Genomic DNA, 20,516 nt, shown 5'->3' on the forward strand with positions numbered 1-20,516 from the left:
AGCCCCACAAGCAGAAGCCTACGCAAGGAGGTGCTCAGAAGACCCATGCCTTCCCCCCAAAACCAAAAGTTATAAAAAAATTTAATATTTTGGTCAAAAACAATTTGAAAAATTATTATGCTTTGTGGTTTTACACTTAAAGTATAGGAAATATTACGCAAATAAATTGTGAGCTGTTCAAAATCTTTTCTCTGCTTTCATGTTATCAGGTTTCACCTAATTTTTGTGCTTTAATCAATATAATTATTAGAGGAATGATGGCTTGGAGATGGGAAATCATTTTTTTATATTTCTATGTACTAATTATTATTTGGGAGAGTTCGTGGCCTTCATTTCATGGGTACTGTGGGTTCACCGAGCACCCTGCTATAAGCACACAATGTAAGTAATATCCTTATCCATTGGCATTTCGTCAAGAACAGAACTACTACCTTGGTCCATCAGATAACTTGGATAGACCCCCTTAGACATTTTGAAAACCCAGAAAGCACAAAATTTGGTAAATTTTTTCTTGCTGTAGATATTTTTAATCTAGTGAGTTTAGCCCTGACTGTAGGTGTGTTATTGTTGAAGTCAGGTCTGAAAGGGTAATAGCATTCTTTTTTTAATAGGCTACCATTCCTGCCAGAAAGCGATACACGAATTCCTTTGTATTTCTAAAATTCAATGTCATTTTAAATGTCTTTCCACTTCTTGAATATCATCAAAATTCGAGAACCAAGATCTGGTGAATATAAACAAATTAAAATAGGCATCAGATATATGTGTAGAAGAATTTTAAAGCTGTAACACTCTTATAGAAGCACCCCCCCCCCCCACACTCTAAATCCTAGGAAGTCTTGAGAGTTCAATAGAAATTTCACATCATTTTTGTAAATAAATCACAAAATAAATTGAAACTGAAGTATTTATTGATGAAAAAAAAAATATATCAGCTAACGTTCATTTACAATGTATACGACTGCAGCCACTATGGACTACAAAGGACTTTTGATCATTTTCGCTTTCTCAGCATAAAAGTGTCAAACACCTGTTGATGTCTTTTTTGGTGATTGTTTTCTCTCCAGAACTGAAACTAACGAGTCTCTGATATCATCTAGTGTTTTGTGGAGAGAGACTCCCGCTTTCATTTTATCTGGAAAGAGAATGAAAACAATTGTAACAATTAATAACACAAATACAAACTCTACAGCCACAACAGGCAAATTGCCCAAGTGAGCTGATGCTGGGAATAGGGTTTCAACTCAAGCAAGGGTGAGCAAACAGACAGTGTTTCAAAAGAGATGGGCTATTTCTAAAAAGATGGCAGAACAGGTGAAACAATCTCATTTTTCCCTTTAGCAATGCATGGAACAAAAAAAAAAAAAGCTAAATGGCCAAAATTCTACTTACACAATACAGTAAACACGGTTTATTGGAATCATGTATAATGTTATCATTTGGTATTGGTTTAACCATATCTTTTTTCCCTCCCCAAATTATCATTGTCTGCAAAACTATGTAGGAGATTAGAAAGTGTAATACTCCCCTCCACGACAAACATTTCTGTACTCTGGATGATGATTTTTGCTTGCACATGAAACTGATAGGCTATCTGATAATTATTAGCAGTTATAATCCCTGTACGTGTGCAGCTGCTTTTGCAATTAACTTCCACCAATGGAGGCAAACAAATGTATGATCAAAAAGAAACTTCAGTTCCCTGTTAATTGTCCAGATTCAGTTTTTGTTTGAAAAACTTTCTCAAGGGAGCTATGGAACACACGGTACATGAATTAAACACCTGATGACTGAATTAAAAAAAATTTTTAGCTTAAAGGAAAAAAAAAATCCCAAGCATGATTTTTCCTCGAAACAGTCCTAAATAATGTTTTTCAACTTTTCAGAGACATAATGACTTCTTCTCATGTTGCAAGACACACTGCAATGAAATCAGAAAATTTTGAGTCACCCTTAGAAAAACTAAATTTAAATCCTCCTGCTTAAAATTAAAACTCCCTTTTAGCAATCACATGAATTTCAGACGGAAATACCAATTGTACAGTTGCCACGTCGACTAGGATTTATCAAGCCTTGAGCTATGGGGGAAAGCGAATTGAATCAGCTTGATTTAAATTCTGTTTTTCCTTTTTATAACTTATATTGAAGTGAAAGTAACGTAGGTTATATATGGTATACATGTTATTGAAATGTGAAGTTCTTGATTAAAATAAGCATAGAAGATCTTTGGGATAAAATATAGACTTAAACTTAATCCCTAGATATAGAACAGCTTTCTTTCTGCACTTTTTCTAGATTTTGTACATGGAAAAAAATTGTAGAGAAATATAGGGAGTTAAACTTAGCACTTAAAGAGTTCCCCTGATTAAAAAACAAACTATTTTTTGTATAAAGCCTTGAATTCTGCGTACTAATTGCCGATTCAAAATAATAGATATGTTGTTCCAACATAAATAGCGTTGGACTTTACATTTTAATACAAAAAGTGGAAAAGGTCTAGTGTTTGTCTATTTTTTTTACCAAAACTCATTAAATATGTGAAAGAATGAAAATGTGTAAATTACTAAGCAACATCATGCAAGTTGGAAACACATCATAATAAATGCATCCATCTATAGCGGAAGAAACGATCTTGTCAAGAGAATGATTTTATTTAGCTGATGCCGAATGGAAGTTCAGAAGTGAAGTGTAATGATTAATGTATGGAATTCCGCACATGTAATAAATCTAAAACAAATATATAGTTGATCCCACTTATAACGTTTCTCCCATTTAAGATGTTTTTCCACTTGATACAACTTATTTTCATGGTCCTAACAATAAGTAATTCTCATTGCGATTTCCTGTTTAAAGTGTTTTCCTATTTATTAAGTTTTTTTATGACGGTTTTTGAAAATCGTTATACGCAGGATTCACTTTAATTAACAGTTGAATGCACACATTTATGTATTTACTAATAATCAATGTATGAATTCCCTTCTGATTGATTTTACATTTCTTTTAAAATATCTTAGCATTTTCAATATCTTCTGATCAAATTTAAAGCAAATCAGATTCTCTCTCTCTCCTCTCCAGACACTTATCTTCTCATTCCCTATTCATACTTTGGTTATCCTGCTAAAATGATTTTATTTTCCTTCCCTGATGGTCCATAACTCTGATCTGTCACCATTTAACTACCACATATTTCAACACCTGAATGTGGGTGCTATGTCAGATTTGTGTTGAAGAAACGTACGTGTGCTTATGTGTGCGTGCCCAGCATTTGGAGTGTTTTGTGTTCAGTAGGTGGTGTTATCTATCTAGCGCCGCAACTAGATATTTTCTCAAACGGGGCAAGTACACATTTTGGCACACCCATATAATATAGAACAAGCAGTTATAAAGTGTGAATTTGGTGCGCCGCTCTAGTCCAGAACCCAGGACACTAGGCCCACCTGTCCCTCCCAGTTGTGGCCCTGTATCTATTCTACAATCTGGTAATGCGTGCATTTGAAGTTCAATGTATACATATTTGTGTTGTAGGTCTGTGTGATCACCATGGCAACCAGAAGCTTTTTCAAAGGAATAGCCAACTCCAAATTTGAAATCCTTAGAAAAATCACATTTTTAGTCGATTACCATTGCGCAATCGCAAGTTCCAAACACAGATTTTCACGAAAAGCAAAATTTGGGGGGAAGTTAAAAGGGGCCTCTTTCTTCCCCCCCCCCCCTCCCAGAGATAAAAAATTACAAATATTTTTGTAGAGAATTAAAATATTGGAATAAAATAATTTATTTTATACTATCTGTGAAGAATTAGATCCTTGTGCCCCCTCCGATTCTACTTACACACCCATGATTTTTGCGATGCGAAATGGTGAGTACCGTCGCCAGCTAGATGACAAAACTAGATATTCAAGGTCGAGTTTTTACAGATTCGGTTTCTTTCCACGGTATCGGGAAGGTTTTACAATTTGAAAGGGTGTTCCAATCCTTTAAGATAAAAAAAACAACAACAGCGCATTCGCAATATTGTAGGAACAAGACGAATTTACGCCGTATAAACATGGTCTTTGAATGCCGGCCGATCACCGTAAAAGTACCGTAATTTCCCGTATATAGCAGGAAGGGAAAAAATTTGCAGGGTAATAAAAATCCGAAATTTGAAACTTCTGTACACAGCCCCTCATTCAGAGAAGCAACCAAAAATATCCCTCATCTTCAACAACCCACAGGTATATCAATACAGTAGTGTACTGTATTTTACAAAGTAGTAAAACCAGTTTTTCAATGTCGAGGGATCACGATATACGGTAAAAAAAAGTTGGGAGCTTCTCCCTCTCTACTTTTTTCTTCTAAGAACTAAGAATGAACGCATCCCGGAGGACGTGTGAACAAAATTTTTACGCTTCCTTTTCCGAAATTCCAAGTATTTGACACGTTATAACGCGTCAATGACATCTCTGCCGTCAGGGGCACTGCTGCCAAATGTGGGGGGGGGCGGCGGCACGTGTAGCTTAAGCAAGGCTACAAGGGGTGCGGTGCACCTGAGCAGCAGATTGTAAGGGACGGCAGCCTAGGCTTTAGTTAGACATCAAAAAATTTTAAAACCTCGAATATTAAAAATTCACATGACCAGAGGCAAATTTACAGTTTAGCTGACTGTGGGCTACAAAAATTTTGCCACCTTCCACTCATCTTTGTCAAATTTTCTTGACCATTTATTTCTCAAATTTACAGGGCTATAGCCCAGTATCAGCCAGTATTTCTCAACCTGTAAACATACCCGTTTCTTACTTTTTTCATCCCTCTTTTCCTTTTCACCTGGTCCCTAGATTTCTCTATTTCACTTTTTGCCTGATCACTCACATGCTTGAAAACTCTATGGAGTTTACTTTGGTCCTGTACATGCTTGCAAACTCAAGGCCACTATTTTTGGTCACTCGCTGACTCAGTCCCTCTCTCCCTGGGCAGAGGCGGATGTACGTTTTTGTCAATTTCGGAGTCCTCCTCCCGTTATACTAATTTTCCTATGACTATTTATTTCTTGAATTTGCTGTCCTGGGCCTGCTAAGCCCCTATGTAAATACGGCTCTGGGGGCCATTCAAGTATTACGTAAGCAGATTTTCAGCCATTTTTGACATCCCCCCCCCTTGTCAGCAAAACAGTGACCCCCCTGCCCCCGTCAGCAGCTTAGAATATTTCATATCTTCAAAAAGGGGCGGTTGATGACATAAGCAACCTTCAACCCGCCCCCCTTGTCATCAAAAGTAAGCAAATCCGAAACCCCTCTCCCCTCAATGCTGACGTAATACTTGCATGACCCCTCTGCAAATGATATATCATGCTTTAAAGACATACCTTTCTGATATATTTGTTGAGAAAACTTTAAGATAGAGCTTAGGGACAGTGATACCAGAACAAGAATGTACTCTATCGCCCTTTGTGATAGAGTACATTCTTATTTGATGTCATCGAGTAATTTTCCTGAATGTCAAATGAATTCAAATTCTGATTCTTAGTAGTCCGATCTCTGTACAACAAAAACGGCTTAAAAATAATTTTTTAAATAAAAGTTACCTCATTATATTTTCTATTTATAAAGTGTCAGCAATGATGACTTATCAACAAGAGCTGAAATGTGAATTGAGTTATCTGGCAAAATTCTATACCTCAGAGCCATACTATCATATGTGGTTCCAAGGAACAGAATTAAGAACAGTATAATGATTTGACTCTTGCCTCCTGCAGCAAGAGTCTTCTTTAGGTGTGGCACATGAGGCTTTGCACCCGGATGGCATTTAAGCTTGAGCCGGCCCTAGTGGAGGCCATGCTTCTATTATTTCTAAAATAACATTGATTTTTAGATTGTTTGTCTTAGTAATTTTCATGTCTAGCATTTCTGAAGAAAAAAAAAGGATTGAATATAGAAAAATTTAGGTGTGTTAATTAGCATGTTAATGGCTCATTGCTGCCAACATAAAATATTAAACACAGGTATAAGCTCAGCAACTACAAAAGATGCATTAAAGGGGGGAAAAAACAACAAATCAAGTCACTTGCAATTTCTTACCTCTGTGCTTTGATAGGAGAATTATTGGTGTGTCCCAAGTAACTTTCCTAGTGCTGCACTTGAAACATTCTGGAATTTTCAAGTAATATTATTTCAGCAGGAATTCATCTTTCTGCTACCCTGACTTTTGCAACATCTCTGGCCAGTGCATCTGCTGATCTATGGCACAAAGAACTCCTTACACATTCTTTCTTTTATGTCATTCTGATGCTTTTGATAGAAATATTTTGACTGCCTTACCAAAGATTAAAATCTAAAAAAACAAACAAAAATCATGCATTTCAAAAACACAGAACAGCCAGAACTGGGGTGGGGAGGGCAAAGGGGAAAACAAATTCAAAGGGGCAGCAAATTTTTGGTGAAAACAAAAACACAGGTGTAAAATCAATCAAATTCTAAAGTGGCGGGAGCAGAAAAATCACATTTGGTCCTCTCCCCCACAAAAATCGCAGTTAACCTTCACAGTGACAATCCCGAGATATCTCATCAAACTTGATCTGCTTTATTACGGTCATCCCAAAATATCTCAATTTCTTAACAGCTTTGCAGTTGCAATGCAGACCAGGAAAATTTAAAAAACTACTTAAAGGGTTAAGGTCTGACATAACTTCACTCTTCAGTTATTTTAAAGTTTTAGTCACTGACAGTTTGATTGTGAGGTGAACAAAAAATATTTTTGTCTCTGGAGAGTTAGCCAATTGCAATAACAGCTTTATAATATTTGAATACTGCATTCCCAGCACACCAGGAAACAGTAACTGAGATCAGCATGCAGAGAATATTCATATTTTCCACCATGCTTGGCAAATTTTAGTGACCAATTCCTGATATAACATCTGTTTTCAACAGAATTACAAAAATTACCTGTATAATTCAAAAGTGACATTTCTTCAGTATCAGAAAGTATCAAACAATGATGAATGATGAATTTAGTATCTGCATTTCGTATTAAAGGTTGGTAATTGAAGTAGATTAATATGTAAATGTTCAATTTTCATTATCACTATCAAATTCTTCAATGTTTCCTATAGTGGGAAAACCATTACTTTATCCCAATTAGCTCATTTGTTCAATATAAATTGATATCAGTCTTTTGAATGTATCACGTCATCCTCATTGAACCTTGGTTTAAAACACATGCCGGGAATGAAGACTCCAACATTCAAAAAACCGGAGTCTTCCCCGATTTGCCTGGAATGACAGTTAAAATACTGGGAATACTGTTATTTCGATAGCAGTAACAGAGTTGTCTTAACGCACGGGACTACCCCAGTGTGTGTGTGGAATCATAGCGCTCCTTCTTGGTGCCCCAGGGTTGACATTTTCTTGGGAGGCCCCTAGGCCTTAAAAGAGAAAATATTATGAAAAATAAATGTACATTATTTGTGAGGCCAACATTTGGCTCGAGGCCCCTGGTCTCACCAAACCCACTGCCCCTCTAGGACGGGTCCTGGAGAGCGGCATGAATGTGACATTTGGTTTAAATTTGACAGTAAGCATGGTTATTGCTGGGCAACAATTTCTAGCCAGATGGAGGAAAAATTGTTTGCATGGAGGGCTGTCAGGAGTGTTCGATAAATTAATTTCTGGTCAGCTTGGGGAGGGGCAAGGCCAGGGCTCAACTAGATACTTTGTCAACCGGAGCAAGCAGGCATTTTAGCACGCCAAAGTAGAAATAGTTAGAGGGTGAATTTGGACCCCCCCTCCTGGTCCCAGCTCCCGGGCCACTCGGCACGTCCCCCTACACTGTGTACGACTCTGGTGCCCGTGATACATTCAGAACGCCACTGGCTAGCAAATTTATTGAGTCGTGCAATGATTTCCCGGATTTGACGAATTTTTTTTACGAAGTTTCTGTTCATATATCGGCATCGATGTTACCCCCGATAAAACGATTTTCCTCGAATTAAGGAATGGAAACGGCAGTTTTATACAATTTGTTCAATCGGGATTTTCAACTCTTATTAACGAATAATTTTAACAAACGAATCAACTCTGTCAATAAAAAACAAACATGGCGCTCCGGTGGAAAAATATATAGCCAGATTAAAACGCTCATATTACCTTTAATTTAAATTCATCACTTCACTAAAATATTATTTATCATAAAATTGATGAAAGGTAATTATCTATAACAATTACAGTTAGTTTCAGTGTGTGGCATGATCAAAAACTAATAATTAAGTGAATATATAGCCAGATTAAAACGCTCATATTACCTTTAATTTAAATTCATCACTTCACTAAAATATTATATATCATAAAATTGATGAAAGGTAATTATCTATAACAATTACAATTAGTTTCAGTGTGTGGCATGATCAAAAACTAATAATTAAGTGAATATCATTGCACTAAATTCTATTAGGGTTACCATAGCTATAATTCTTGAGGAATTATGGGTAATATGAAACTCGCCAAATTTGTTACAGAGATTTCGCCAAGTTGGCAGGAAACCCGAATATGGAAATATAGCCGCTAATGCAATGGCGTAGCAAAAGAAGGTAACTGCGATCAGACGAGGCACCGATGCAGTGGTCCTAGCCGTTGCAAAGGCAACGTTATCCTTACGATCCGCCAACGAGCCGTTAAAACCCAAAACGGCTCAGTGATATGATTGGCTGATGAGGGAGTGACGTCAGTATAAGCATACTAACGTGGTTTCATTAGTTTATCATATTTGGCAAGAAATCGTACTTTTCAATCTTAGAAACAAGTCGCCAAGATGACCTTATGTTGCCATCTTTCAAAACAGAACTGTATCTGGAAATCTCATGACCATGTAATCTGTATTTTACGGGACAAAACTACGTAGAACTCAGAAAATTGCAAAATTTCCCCCGTTATCACGTCATTTCTAGTAAAAATACGCATTTTGTGGATTTTCGTCTTCGAGAGAAAAAAGTTTTTTTCAAACCGTGAATTTTCAATTCTAATGAAAATTTCCCATCCATGAAATTTCTCGTTTTGAGATATTGGTTGCATTCAATACTACTGCATGTATCTGAATTAATGTTACCACCCCTCCCCCCCCCATAAAACAATTTTCTCAATTTAAGGTATGGAAATGCCGGTTTTACACAATTCGTTAAATCGAAGTTCGACTACGAATAATTTTAACAAACGAATCAACTCACCCAGGATCGATGAGAATACATGCTCCTCGCATTCAATTTCATGTCAATAGCTTTTCAATCAGATGATTGCGAAGAATGTCGAGCCGAGTGCTTTCACATTCTGAACGCATCAACAGTAGTCGAAAGTAGAATATATTGTTTGTTGGCCGTTTATTTTCGTCATGGAATGACAATTACGAATTAAAAAGCCGAGAAAAAGCAAGCGCAAAGCGTGAGGGAAAAATGGCGGTACGATCAGCGAAGAAGGAAAGCATAAACAAAATGAAATTTCGACGCCAACCATGTACTGCCACTTTCTTCACCAAATCCCTCGCAGCCGGTAACCCATTCATTTTTGTGACATCATCGGCAGCCAATCATATCACGGAGCCGTTTTGGGTTTTAACGGCTCATCCTGAATAGTCCTATTTCTGTAAAACCCCTCATATCATATGAGTCATATGTCACATTTTCTTTTTTATTTACAGATATCTTTTTTTTCCCAACCCAGATGTTTTGTGTTTCTGCTTTGTGCTTTTGCTTTAGTCATTGTAATTACCTTTGTCTGTTATATATATATATATTTTTTTTCAGTATTACTATTTTTGGCTTTGATTCATTAACGGCCGTATTCACCAACACAGTTTCAACTGAAATCGCAGGTGGAAGGATTGAAGATCGAAACGGATTGGTTAAATTAAGGATTTTAACCAATCCGTGTCGATCGCTGATCGATTGCAGTTGAAACTGTGTTGGTGAATACGGCCGTAAATACTTTTATTGTTGTCATTATCTGTTCTATGATTCTTAATACTTTTGTTGTTGTCATTTATTATAAGTAATTATTATTATTATTTTTATTTAATTAATTGTTATTGACTGTTAATGTATGATTAATATTCTTTTATTTCTTTATTCTAATTTTAAAAGTTCTAGTTTAAAAAGAAATACGATAAACATGTTGGGGTAAATCGAGAAGCTATCCATTCTTAGAATAAGACAACCATAAGTATTCTTTATGGGCATTGTATAATATTTTATCATGTGTATATATTGTTTGTAATTTGTGTTAATTGCATTTTTAATTGGGTTGCTGTATTTTTGAAACATATGACAACCATATTTTTATGGGCATCTTTTTATCAGCCACCTCGTTGGGCATTTTGCCTGTTGTGGCGTTGTATTTGTATTTGTATTTTCTAGATGTTGTTTTTGCTTTTGTTACCTCTAAGTTTTGTTATGACCTTGGCATTTCCTTTCTCCCTTTGTCTGTCAATTTTTTTTTTTAATGATCAGGGGATGGTCATAGTAGCCGGGAGCCCTGTATAATTATTATTGTATTGTAAGTCATCGGGAAGTTTGTCGTCAGCCGTGGAAGGAACAATAACCCGCGAAAAACAAACACTATATCGGAAGGACACAGTGCAAATGTCATCTTCAAAACCGCAGGAATGAGAAACGGACGAATATGAAACATGGCAAGTGCATCATGGAGTAAAATCGATCAATTAAAACAAACTATAGCGTTGTCTAGAGATGGAATTTTTGGTGCCACTTTCTCTTCAGAGAAAAACGAGTACAGCGAAGACTCCCACCGAAAATGGTAAGTGCAGGTAAGGCCATATATGGGAGGAGGAAAAGCATGGGCGAAATCAGCGACAAAGGTGGAGTCGACTGAACTAATGTATATATGAGCTGATATCATCATCCTGCCCCCCCCCCCCCAGACTTCCAAGTCAAAGTCCGCCTATGAGGAAAGTGGGCGATTGTCGGGTCCTTCTGTCCCCTCCGCCTCGAAATGTGAGAAGACTGATTTTTATTGGAATTTTAGTAAAGTAAGTAAATAGTTTAGTAAAGAGTACGAACTTGCAATCAGTTTGCTTCTCCCTCCTAGAATACCAGTTCCATTTTCGCTTGGTCCCGGGTTCCAATCCGCTACAGTGGTGGTTCGCTGAAGTTGGTTTTCTGTGGTTCCCAACTTTGACTTTTTTAAGGGAGATTGGCTCACATTCATGAGCCAATCTCCCTTAAAAAAGTCTCGTCACAGAGAGCAACCAGACTACAAATGGTACACATATTCAATCACTTCACTTCAGAAATATAGATGGCAGTACTGAAAAATCAGACACAATATTAAAGTCCATTCGAGATAACTTGGTTCCCGATGTAAATAAACCACTGTTCCAATTTTTGATATCGCTCCGCATTCTTTATTTCTATTGGTTCTGATTTTACCCGCCTCTTCATTATTATTATGGAACACTTGAGTCTTTCCTCAAATGTGAGATTGTATTCATTCATTATAAAAGAATTTTCCTAAGATAAAAGATTTTCTCACTGTTTTACAAAGTTTGTAAGCAGTGCATATCAAACTAGTTCAAACAGTTGATATCCCCTAATTTTAGTGATGTGAGGTGAGAATATTCTCCTGGATGTAAAAATTGGGGAGTAATCAAGAATATTCATTTCTTTTAAATAATGGAATTTTTTTTACTAATTTTGTTTATATTATGAAATATTTTTTTTTTCATTGCCTGATATTTAAAACAAAGCGATTTTCGGCATAATAACCCCCTCCCCAATGACGACGAAGAATAACAACGTTTAAGAATATTCTCAGCTCTTGGTCATGTGATGATAGGTTTTAAAAGTTTGGTTATGAATATTTTGAAAACCTCAAGATTAAATTTAATTGAAAAATTATTTCAAAATTAAATAAATTTTCAGATATAAGTTCACAACCAAAAAAATTAAATCGAAGTTGATTGACAACAGAAGCTGTTATTATACAATCACCTTCATTCTAATAAGATAGATTTGTTTTCTTCAATGTATATACACTTAAATTCTGTATCACTCATATTTCTTTGTAAGTTGTGCAATTCAGCCATGTTGGTTTTATTTTCTTGCTTACAAACTTTAATATTGTGGGTTACAAACTTTAATATTCCCATTTTCTTGATGGGAAAAGAATCGGTGACATAGAATATTCTCTTGAAGAACTACTTTTGAAATTACTAGAGAATAGTCTTATGGGATATTCTATGGGAGGATTTATATAACTGGAGAATATTCGTATCGAGGAGAATATTCGAGTCTGGAAGGACTATTATTAATAACTTGAGAATAATTCTCAAGTTATTAATAATATTCAAGTTTCAATAATATTCCCCCAGTAATTTATAAACGTAGTCCTTCCAGAGAATATTCTCCTAAAGATTATTCTTGACAACTTTACATCTCTACCTAATTTAAATAGAAAGATATATATCTGTAAAAGAAATTGATATAAAGTATTCTGTCGTTATTGTGGCATTCTGAAGAGTTGGGAATAACAGGGCTCTAACCCAGGGGCCTGGGACAATTCTTGTCTTTTTTTTCACGCTACATGTTCACTATAGAAGGGCTCTTGAAAGGTTGGTTTGAGGGCCTGCCAAAGATCCCAGCCTAGGGGTTCTTGCGACAGGGTGTGGGGGGTCATGGGTGTTATAAAAACTTGTGAGACTTTATTCTTTGGCATGTCGCGGTAGAGAGAAGGGGGGTTGATGATGTAGCATAATTAAATATTTGTTTACAAATTACTACGACGAAGACAAAAAAGGGTAATGATACATCGAGAATATACAAGAGAGCTGCCTCTTGCCATGTCAGCCACGTTGCTCCGTATGAACTTCTCTCTTTCCAGCTCTATTATACAGGTCATTTGGCTCTCTGGGTTGAAACATGCTTTTTAGCAATAATACGAACGATCTCTACAGCATTACTCTGAAGAGGGGTATCTTCAAAAAGTCTCGAAAAAGGCCTGTTTCTAAGCAACTGAAATTAGTGACTATTTTATGTTACAGAATTGAGTGACGGAAATCGGTTACGTTTTTGTGTTACGGAAGTCTGTTACGATTTTGGGTCGAGTTTTCATTTAACTCCTGAACACATCGGGAACCGCTTAACCTATAGGGATCAAGTTTTGTGCATGTACCCAGAGGTATGTATGCATCACCAGTGCTCCCAACACACAGGGTCCGGGTACCCAGGGGCATTGGACAGATCTCTTTATGGGGAAATTGACAGGTTTCAATTTGAGTCGAGAATGAATACTTGCTTCTCATTGCGCATTGTGCTGCATTGCTTATTGTGGCACTGCAAAAATAATGGTGCATTACTGATTGCGGTGCATTCCATATTGTAGTGCATCGCATTGTAATGCCGCGTTTAATACGTATTGTGGTGTATTGCGTACTATAGTGCTTTGCTTATTGCGATGCATCGCATACTATGCTGCATTGCTTATTTGTGGTGCATAATATTACTGATTGGGATGCTTTAGGTGTTGTAGTGCACTGAGTGCTGCATTGCTTATTGTAATGCAGTGCTTATGGGTTATTGTGACTCATTGCGTATTATGGTGCTTTGTTTAGTGCGATGCATCGCATATTACGCGGTATTGCGGTGCATGGGGTATTGTGCTGCATTGCTTATTGTGGTGCACTGTAAATATTGGCCAATTGCGCATTGTTATGCATTACGTATTTTAGTGAATCACGTATTGCTTATTCTAATGCAGTGCTTATGGTGTATTGTGGTTCATTTCGTATTGTGGTCCATTGCTTATTGTGCTGTATTGCCTACGGTGGTGGTGTATTTGTTATTGTGCCGTATTGCCGATGGGAGTAAATTACACATTGTGTTGTTTTGCTTATTCTGGTGTATTGCGTATTGTGCTTAATGTGGTGTACTGAATATACAAATACAAATACAACGCCACAACAGGCAAATTGCCCAACGAGGTGGCTGACTTAAGAACATCATGTATCCCCGAGCCATTTTTTGGAGGTCCTACCTACTACTGCTACACCACACATGCCCCCCCCCCCCCCGCGGAACCCCCCAACGAACCCCGAACGAATCGGTACATGCGGGAATGTGCGTGTACGTGTAGTGCAACCTGAAGTAAAGTTTGTTTCTGTGTAATGCTTGTTATGTGTAGTGCTGTCATCTGCCCCCAGTTTTTCTAACTATGAGTGAAGTGTTATGGTTGAATGATTTACAGTTGTAGGACTGTTGCTCTCTGTGGCAAGACTTTTTAATGGGGAGATCGGCTCGCATTTGTGCCTTGAAGTTGGGAACCACAGAAAACCAACTTCAGCCGACCACCACTGTGGGGTTCGAACCCGGATCCTCGCATCACGAGTCCGGCACTATAACCACTCGACCACCACAGCGGCAAAACTTTTTCAATGCCCTATCGGGATTCGAACCCATGACAACCGATAAACTATTCCGCTCTCTCAGGATAGTGTGCTAACCACTGAACCAAATAGACTTTAGAATAGAATATAGTGGTGCATTGCTTATAGCGGTGCTTTGAATATGGTGGTGCACTAATTATTGAGCTGTATTGCCTACGGTGGTGGTGTATTTGTTATTGTGCTGTATTGCCTACGGTGGTGGTGTATTTGTTATTGTGCTGTATTGCCTGTGGTGGCGCATTGCTTATTATGCTGTATTGCAGATGGTGGTGCAATAAGCACTGTGCTGTATTGCAGATGGTGCTGCATTACTTAAAATGGTGTATTGCTTATTGCACCGAATCGCCGATGGTGTAGCATTGCGTATTATGCTGTATTGCTTATTGTGGTGCATTGCACATTGCAACACATCGCGTGATATATTGCTTACCGTAATACAATACTTTTTGCATATATTATGGTGCTTCGCTTATTGCGATACATCGCGTATTGTGGCGCATTACGTTTTATACTGTATTGCAGGGCACTGTAAATAGTGGTGCATTGCGTATTGTAATGCATCGCGTGCTGTATTGCTTATTCTAATGCATCGTGTGCTGTATTGCTTATTCTAATGCATTGCTTATTATGGTGCTTTGCTTATGTGATGCATCACGTATTGTACTGTATTGCATATAGTTATATGTACTGTGGTGCGTTGCTAATTGTTATGCATTATAGTGTATCACGTACTGTCTATCTCATTGCAATGCAGTGCTTATTGTGTATTGTGGCGCATTGCTTATTGTGGTGTACTGCAAACAGTCGTGCATCGCTGATTATAGTGTATCGCTTGCTTATTATGTTTCAGTGGTTATGGCGTATTGTGGTGCTTATTGCGATGTATAATGCTTTATTGCGTATTGAGCTTTATTGCTTATTATGGTGTGTATTGTGTATTCTTATGCATCAATGCAGTGTGCGCATTGCATGGTACATTACGTATTGTGGTGCATCCGTGATTGTGTTGCATTGCGTATTGTGGTGCACTACAATATGGTGCATTGCTATTGTGCTGTATTGCTTAATCTGATGCAGTGATTATTGCTATTGTGCTGTATTGCTTAATCTGATGCAGTGACTATTGCTATTGTGCTGTATTGCTTAATCTAATGCAGTGGTTATTGCTATTGTGCTGTATTACTTATTGTGGTGCACTGCCAATACAATGCTGAGTTTAGTGCATCGCATGCTGTATTGCTTATTATAATGCAGTCCGATGCAGTCTGTATTGCGTATTGTGGTAAATTGCTTATTGCGATGTTTCGCTGATTGCAGTGCATTGCTGATTTTGCTGGTTGTTGATTTGTATTGTTATGCATTGCGTACTGTAGTGCATAACGCGCTGTATTTCTTATTGTAATGCAGTTCTTATTGCGTATTGAGGCACATTGCGTATTATTCTGCTTTACTTGATGCAATACACCGCGTTTGCGTATTGTGGTGGATTGCATATTATACTGTATTGCTTATTGTGGTGCACTGCAAATGGTGGGTGCATTATTGATTGTAATGCATTGCGTATTATGGTGCACTGTAAATGGTGGGTGCATTACTGATTGTAATGCATTGCGTATTGTGGTGCACTGTAAATGGTGGGTGCATTACTGATTGTAATGCATTGCGTATTGTAGTGCATCATGTGCTGTATTGCTTATTTTAATGAGTGCTTATTGCATATTGGGGGTGTATTGCTTATTGCGGCGTACTGCATAGTGGGGCATTCCATATTGTAGTGCATCGCGTGCTGTATTGCTTATTGCAACGCAGTGCTTATTGCGTATTAGGGTGCATTGCATATTATTGTGTTTTGTTCAATGGGATACATTGCGTACTGTGGTGCATTGCATATTGTGCTGTATTGCTTATTGTAATGCAGTGCTCACAGTGTATTGTGGTACATATTATGGTACTTTGCCTATTGCGATGCATCACGTATTGTGGTACATTCCTTATCATGGTACACCACATATTTTGCAGTATTGCTGATGTTGGTGCATTGCTTATTGACTGTATTGCTGATGTTGGTGCATTGCTTATTGACTGTATTGCTGATGTTGGTGCATTGCTTATTGACTGTATTGCTGATGTTGGTGCATTGCTTATTGACTGTATTGCTGATGTTGGTGCATTGCTTATTGACTGTATTGCTGATGTTGGTGCATTGCTTATTGACTGTATTGCTGATGTTGGTGCATTGCTTATTGACTGTATTGCTGATGTTGGTGCATTGCTTATTGCTGCATTGCCGATGGCAGGGTTGGCAAGGTTTTGGACATTACGGTAAATACCGTGTTTTTTACCGTACTGTCCAAAACTGTCCTAAACTGTCCAAAACCTCCTATTTCTAAATATAAGTGAAAAACTTTGTAATTTGATAAAGAGGTAACTTCTATAATCAATTAAACTTTATATTATATAAATTATATTATATTATTAATTACATTAAATATAATGAAATTTTGAAATTCAAAACAGTATATGCAAAGGGTTGGAGAGAGAAACAAAGAGTGTAAATTATTTTTCATTTTATGAATTTTTTGTCACTTTCTGAATGGTTTTTTTTTATTTGAAAACAATACAGGGTGTTTCAAAAAGTTAGACCAAATATTAAAGAGGTAGTAGAATACCCATTTCAGCACAAGAATTTTAATCAAGAGACATGATTTTTTGCTGTGAGGTCAGAAATTAAACTGGCTAGAGGTGTGCAACAAGCACCCATTTGCAGGGCTCCCACTCGTCCTACTTTTCAGTAAAATGTCATACTTGCTCGGTTTCGTCCTACTTTTTACCACAAATCCTATCAATAAAATTTATGTAATTGATTTTAATTAGAGCAGGGAATCCTTGATATACTGCCAAATATTACAAATGTTGGAGATTACAATTAATGATTCTGCCAAAGTAGAAATTGTATCGCTTTAAAGGTTATTTGAGGATGGGGTGTATGTGGACCATTTGATTTATTAGTTGTTCATTTGCTTAGTTTGAGGGTTCAATAAGTATAGTAGTCATTAAAAACTTCTGCTGGTTGAAAAAAAAATAATTTTGTATTTATTACTCTTCATGGTCTTGGACAGTAACTAGCATTCATCATTCAAAATTATGGTGCAAATAGGTGAAACAACAGTTTGCATTACAAAGCAGTTGGATACATAGGCCTATTCTAAGTTTGGTGATTCTGATGCTACCCAATAGCATTCAGTTGTCTTCTGTATTTTTAAGGCGTGAATTGGTAGATAGTGTATAAGTATTGATAAATTGTTTTCATAGAATGTTCCAGAACTTCCTTGCCAAAATGAGCAGGTTGATAGACTACTCCAGACATATAATTTCCATCAAGACAAAAAAAACTGAAACGTAACCTAGGGTCTTAAATCACTTTTTTGATCATATTAACATGCACTTTCAGCCAGTGGCACCTAAAAAGAAATGAAAAAAAATGTCTTCAAACACTTGGAGCGAGTGAAAAAAATTTCTTCACCTCACGCACATAATATCATTAGAGAGAAATGGGGTGTAATATTTTTCCTTTTGCAATTGCTTGTGACTGGAGGAAAGATTTGTTTTCTTATCTTTGTGTTTGTGCACCTACACACAAAGGCTGAAAGAATACTTAGTTCAGGCAAAAACCCACAAGGTCAAAGTTTCATCTAATTGCTAACAGAAACAAACAAAATGAATACATGTCTATAGATCTGATTGAGACAAACTTTAAATTTTTTTAATTTAAGGTTTGAAATCTTAAATTATAAGATTTTAAATCTTATGATTTTTTCTTTCATTATTCCGTACTGTTTTCCTGTATATTTTTCTTCCATTTAGCATCAAACTCCTTTACAGGCATTGGATAGCAGCATGGTGTAGAGATCAGCCTTTCTCTTGAAACTGTTGTAAAATCTCTTTTTAATAGCGCAGATGCCACAGGGATATAATTAAAGTGTTCAAAATTTTCAACAGGATGGATGGATGGGATAGAACATGTTATTTATACACCATCAATCAACTGCTTCAACAAGAGAATGCCAGTATCGATTGGTAAGGGATAATTCTGGGTTATGGTGTCACAGGGAATTTCCTGCTAATGGTGGTGTGAATAAATAGAATAGCTTATTTTCAGGGGTCACGAGTTTTTCCACAATTGACATGCTCAAATAGAAATACAATAAACATATTGGGATAAATTGAGAAGCTATCTGTACTTAGACAAGACAACCATAATTTTTTTATGGGCAGTGTAGCTGTGTTGTTATAATTATTGTTTTTCAAAATAATTGGTCTGTTATCAAGTTGCTGTTCAGCCCCAAAGCAGAATGTGCCAAATTCTGCAGCGTCCATCCCAGAACAATCAGTGCTGCTGCAGAACAATCTGGAAGAATTTTTAGAAAAGAGTAGAAAACACTCTTATGGAAATTTTTACTGCAGAACATTTCCAGTCAGTTGAGAGCTCCTTGCAGAACAATCCAAGACATTCTGCTTTGGGGCTGTTTAGATATGTGACATCCATATTTTTCTGGGCATCTCTTTTCAGCCACTTCTTTGGGCATTTTGCCTGTTATGGCCTTTATATTTGTATTTGTAATAGGCATAAACAATATTTACCAGAGTTGGCAAGATTTTGGATAGTACGGTAAAATATAAAATCGTACTGTCCAAAACTGTCCTAATCTGTCCAAAATCTCATATTTATAACTAAGTGAAAAACTTTGCAATTTGATGAAGAGGTAGCTTCTATAATCAAATAATAAACTTTATATTATACAAATTATATTATAATATTGAAATGACATTATAATATTGAAATTACATTATAATATTGAAATTACATTATAATATTGAAATTACATTAAATATAAAATTTTGAAATTCAAAACAGTATGTGCAAAGGGTTATATGACTGATATCAGGTTATCAAACAATTGAAACTGAACTGTCTTGAGGTTAGATATTATATTTATGAAAACATGAAAGATACAAGAATGGGATAAAAAGTTGTTGCATGGAAATCAGAAAAAAAACAATAGATATGACTACAGAATGAAATTAAAGTTACGTAATAATCAAGCACTAATAATCAAGCGCAGCTGCACCTTTTAACATTCGATATAACACATAACTAATTTAGCTGCCCTATCTGTGCTAAAATGATTCTGTCCCAGAGCTGCTCTCAGCGTCTGGGGCTGATACTCGAGATACCAATTAATACCACTCAATTATTCAACCCTTGTCCTCAGGTCGGAGTAAATTATTATTTATTTACAGCTATAACAAATAATGTATATATGAGGATGTATTTAAATTACATACTTATAAATCAGTACATATGTTTTATGCTACTACTCCTTGAGCGAGAGAGGAATGGAGAAAGCAATAGGTCAAGACTTACCCCAGACTTTCGTCATCTTCCGCTCCTTCCACTTTCCTCCAAAACCCCCGGACAACCACCTCTCATCAAGACCTAGTTCGTTCTGTCTCTTTCTTCGTCCACCTTCTCTCGTCCAATTTCCTCCTGTTTCCCTCTCATTGGTTCCGTCTCCTAAACGTCACACCCCCTCCCCTTTGGGTCCCAGACTAGAATCCCTTACTGGAATCTCGCTGCTGCCCCGATGTCTACATACCAATGATAAATCCATCTGCCACTCCTTCTCAAGGTACCACTGCAGGGTCAATTCTGAGAATCTGCAAAAGGCGTTGGAGGTAACACCTGTGCATATAGGTGCCTCACCTATTTCTATACACGATATCTGAATAAAAGTCCAACCCAGTTCCCAGACTGTCTGGCATCGTAAATAAAATTATATTCTAAAAGGCTTCATTAAAATTTAACTACAAATTAATGTAACAAGTTAGCGAGTAGCTTGTTACAATTTCTAAGATAACAAAATTTGAAAATATTCTTTCAATTGATGCATAACTTGGGCGACATGAAAATAAAAAAAACAATGTGTTAAAGACAGTCTTTTGATAAGCCTTCTTCCAGTGTTTTTCGTATTGAATGATAGAATTGTAATTATATGAATTGTACAATTGTATTGTATTGAATGATAGAATTGTAAATA

General features: G+C 36.7%; 1 protein-coding gene and 1 long non-coding RNA gene across 4 annotated transcripts in view; one reads left to right on the forward strand and one right to left on the reverse strand.

Annotated features, from left to right (window-relative positions):
* Window positions 1-893: 893 nt before the first annotated feature.
* On the reverse strand, window positions 894-8,236 carry LOC149070960 (uncharacterized). The gene is made up of 3 exons (XR_016194985.1): window positions 8,121-8,236; window positions 6,057-6,309; window positions 894-1,135 (listed from the first exon to the last, which is right to left on the reverse strand). It is a non-coding gene; the product is annotated as an uncharacterized LOC149070960 (long non-coding RNA).
* A 1,364-nt stretch (window positions 8,237-9,600) lies between these two features.
* mei-W68 (meiotic W68) overlaps window positions 9,601-20,516 on the forward strand; it is a 152,749-nt gene continuing 141,833 nt past the window's right edge. For 2 of the 3 annotated variants that reach the window (XM_089248440.1, XM_089248441.1), the window contains exon 1: window positions 10,491-10,775. In XM_089248440.1, the coding sequence (XP_089104566.1) occupies window positions 10,648-10,775 (128 nt within the window). In that variant the 5' untranslated portion in view covers window positions 10,491-10,647. Of the gene's footprint in view, window positions 9,724-10,490; window positions 10,776-20,516 lie in introns of those variants that run through there. The other variant, XM_089248442.1, reaches the window with a different exon arrangement.

Source organism: Pholcus phalangioides, unplaced genomic scaffold (genome assembly GCF_987345545.1).
Source record: "Pholcus phalangioides strain wild (caught in Gottingen) unplaced genomic scaffold, Ppha-v1.0 ptg000020l_1, whole genome shotgun sequence".
Lineage (NCBI taxonomy): Eukaryota > Metazoa > Arthropoda > Arachnida > Araneae > Pholcidae > Pholcus > Pholcus phalangioides.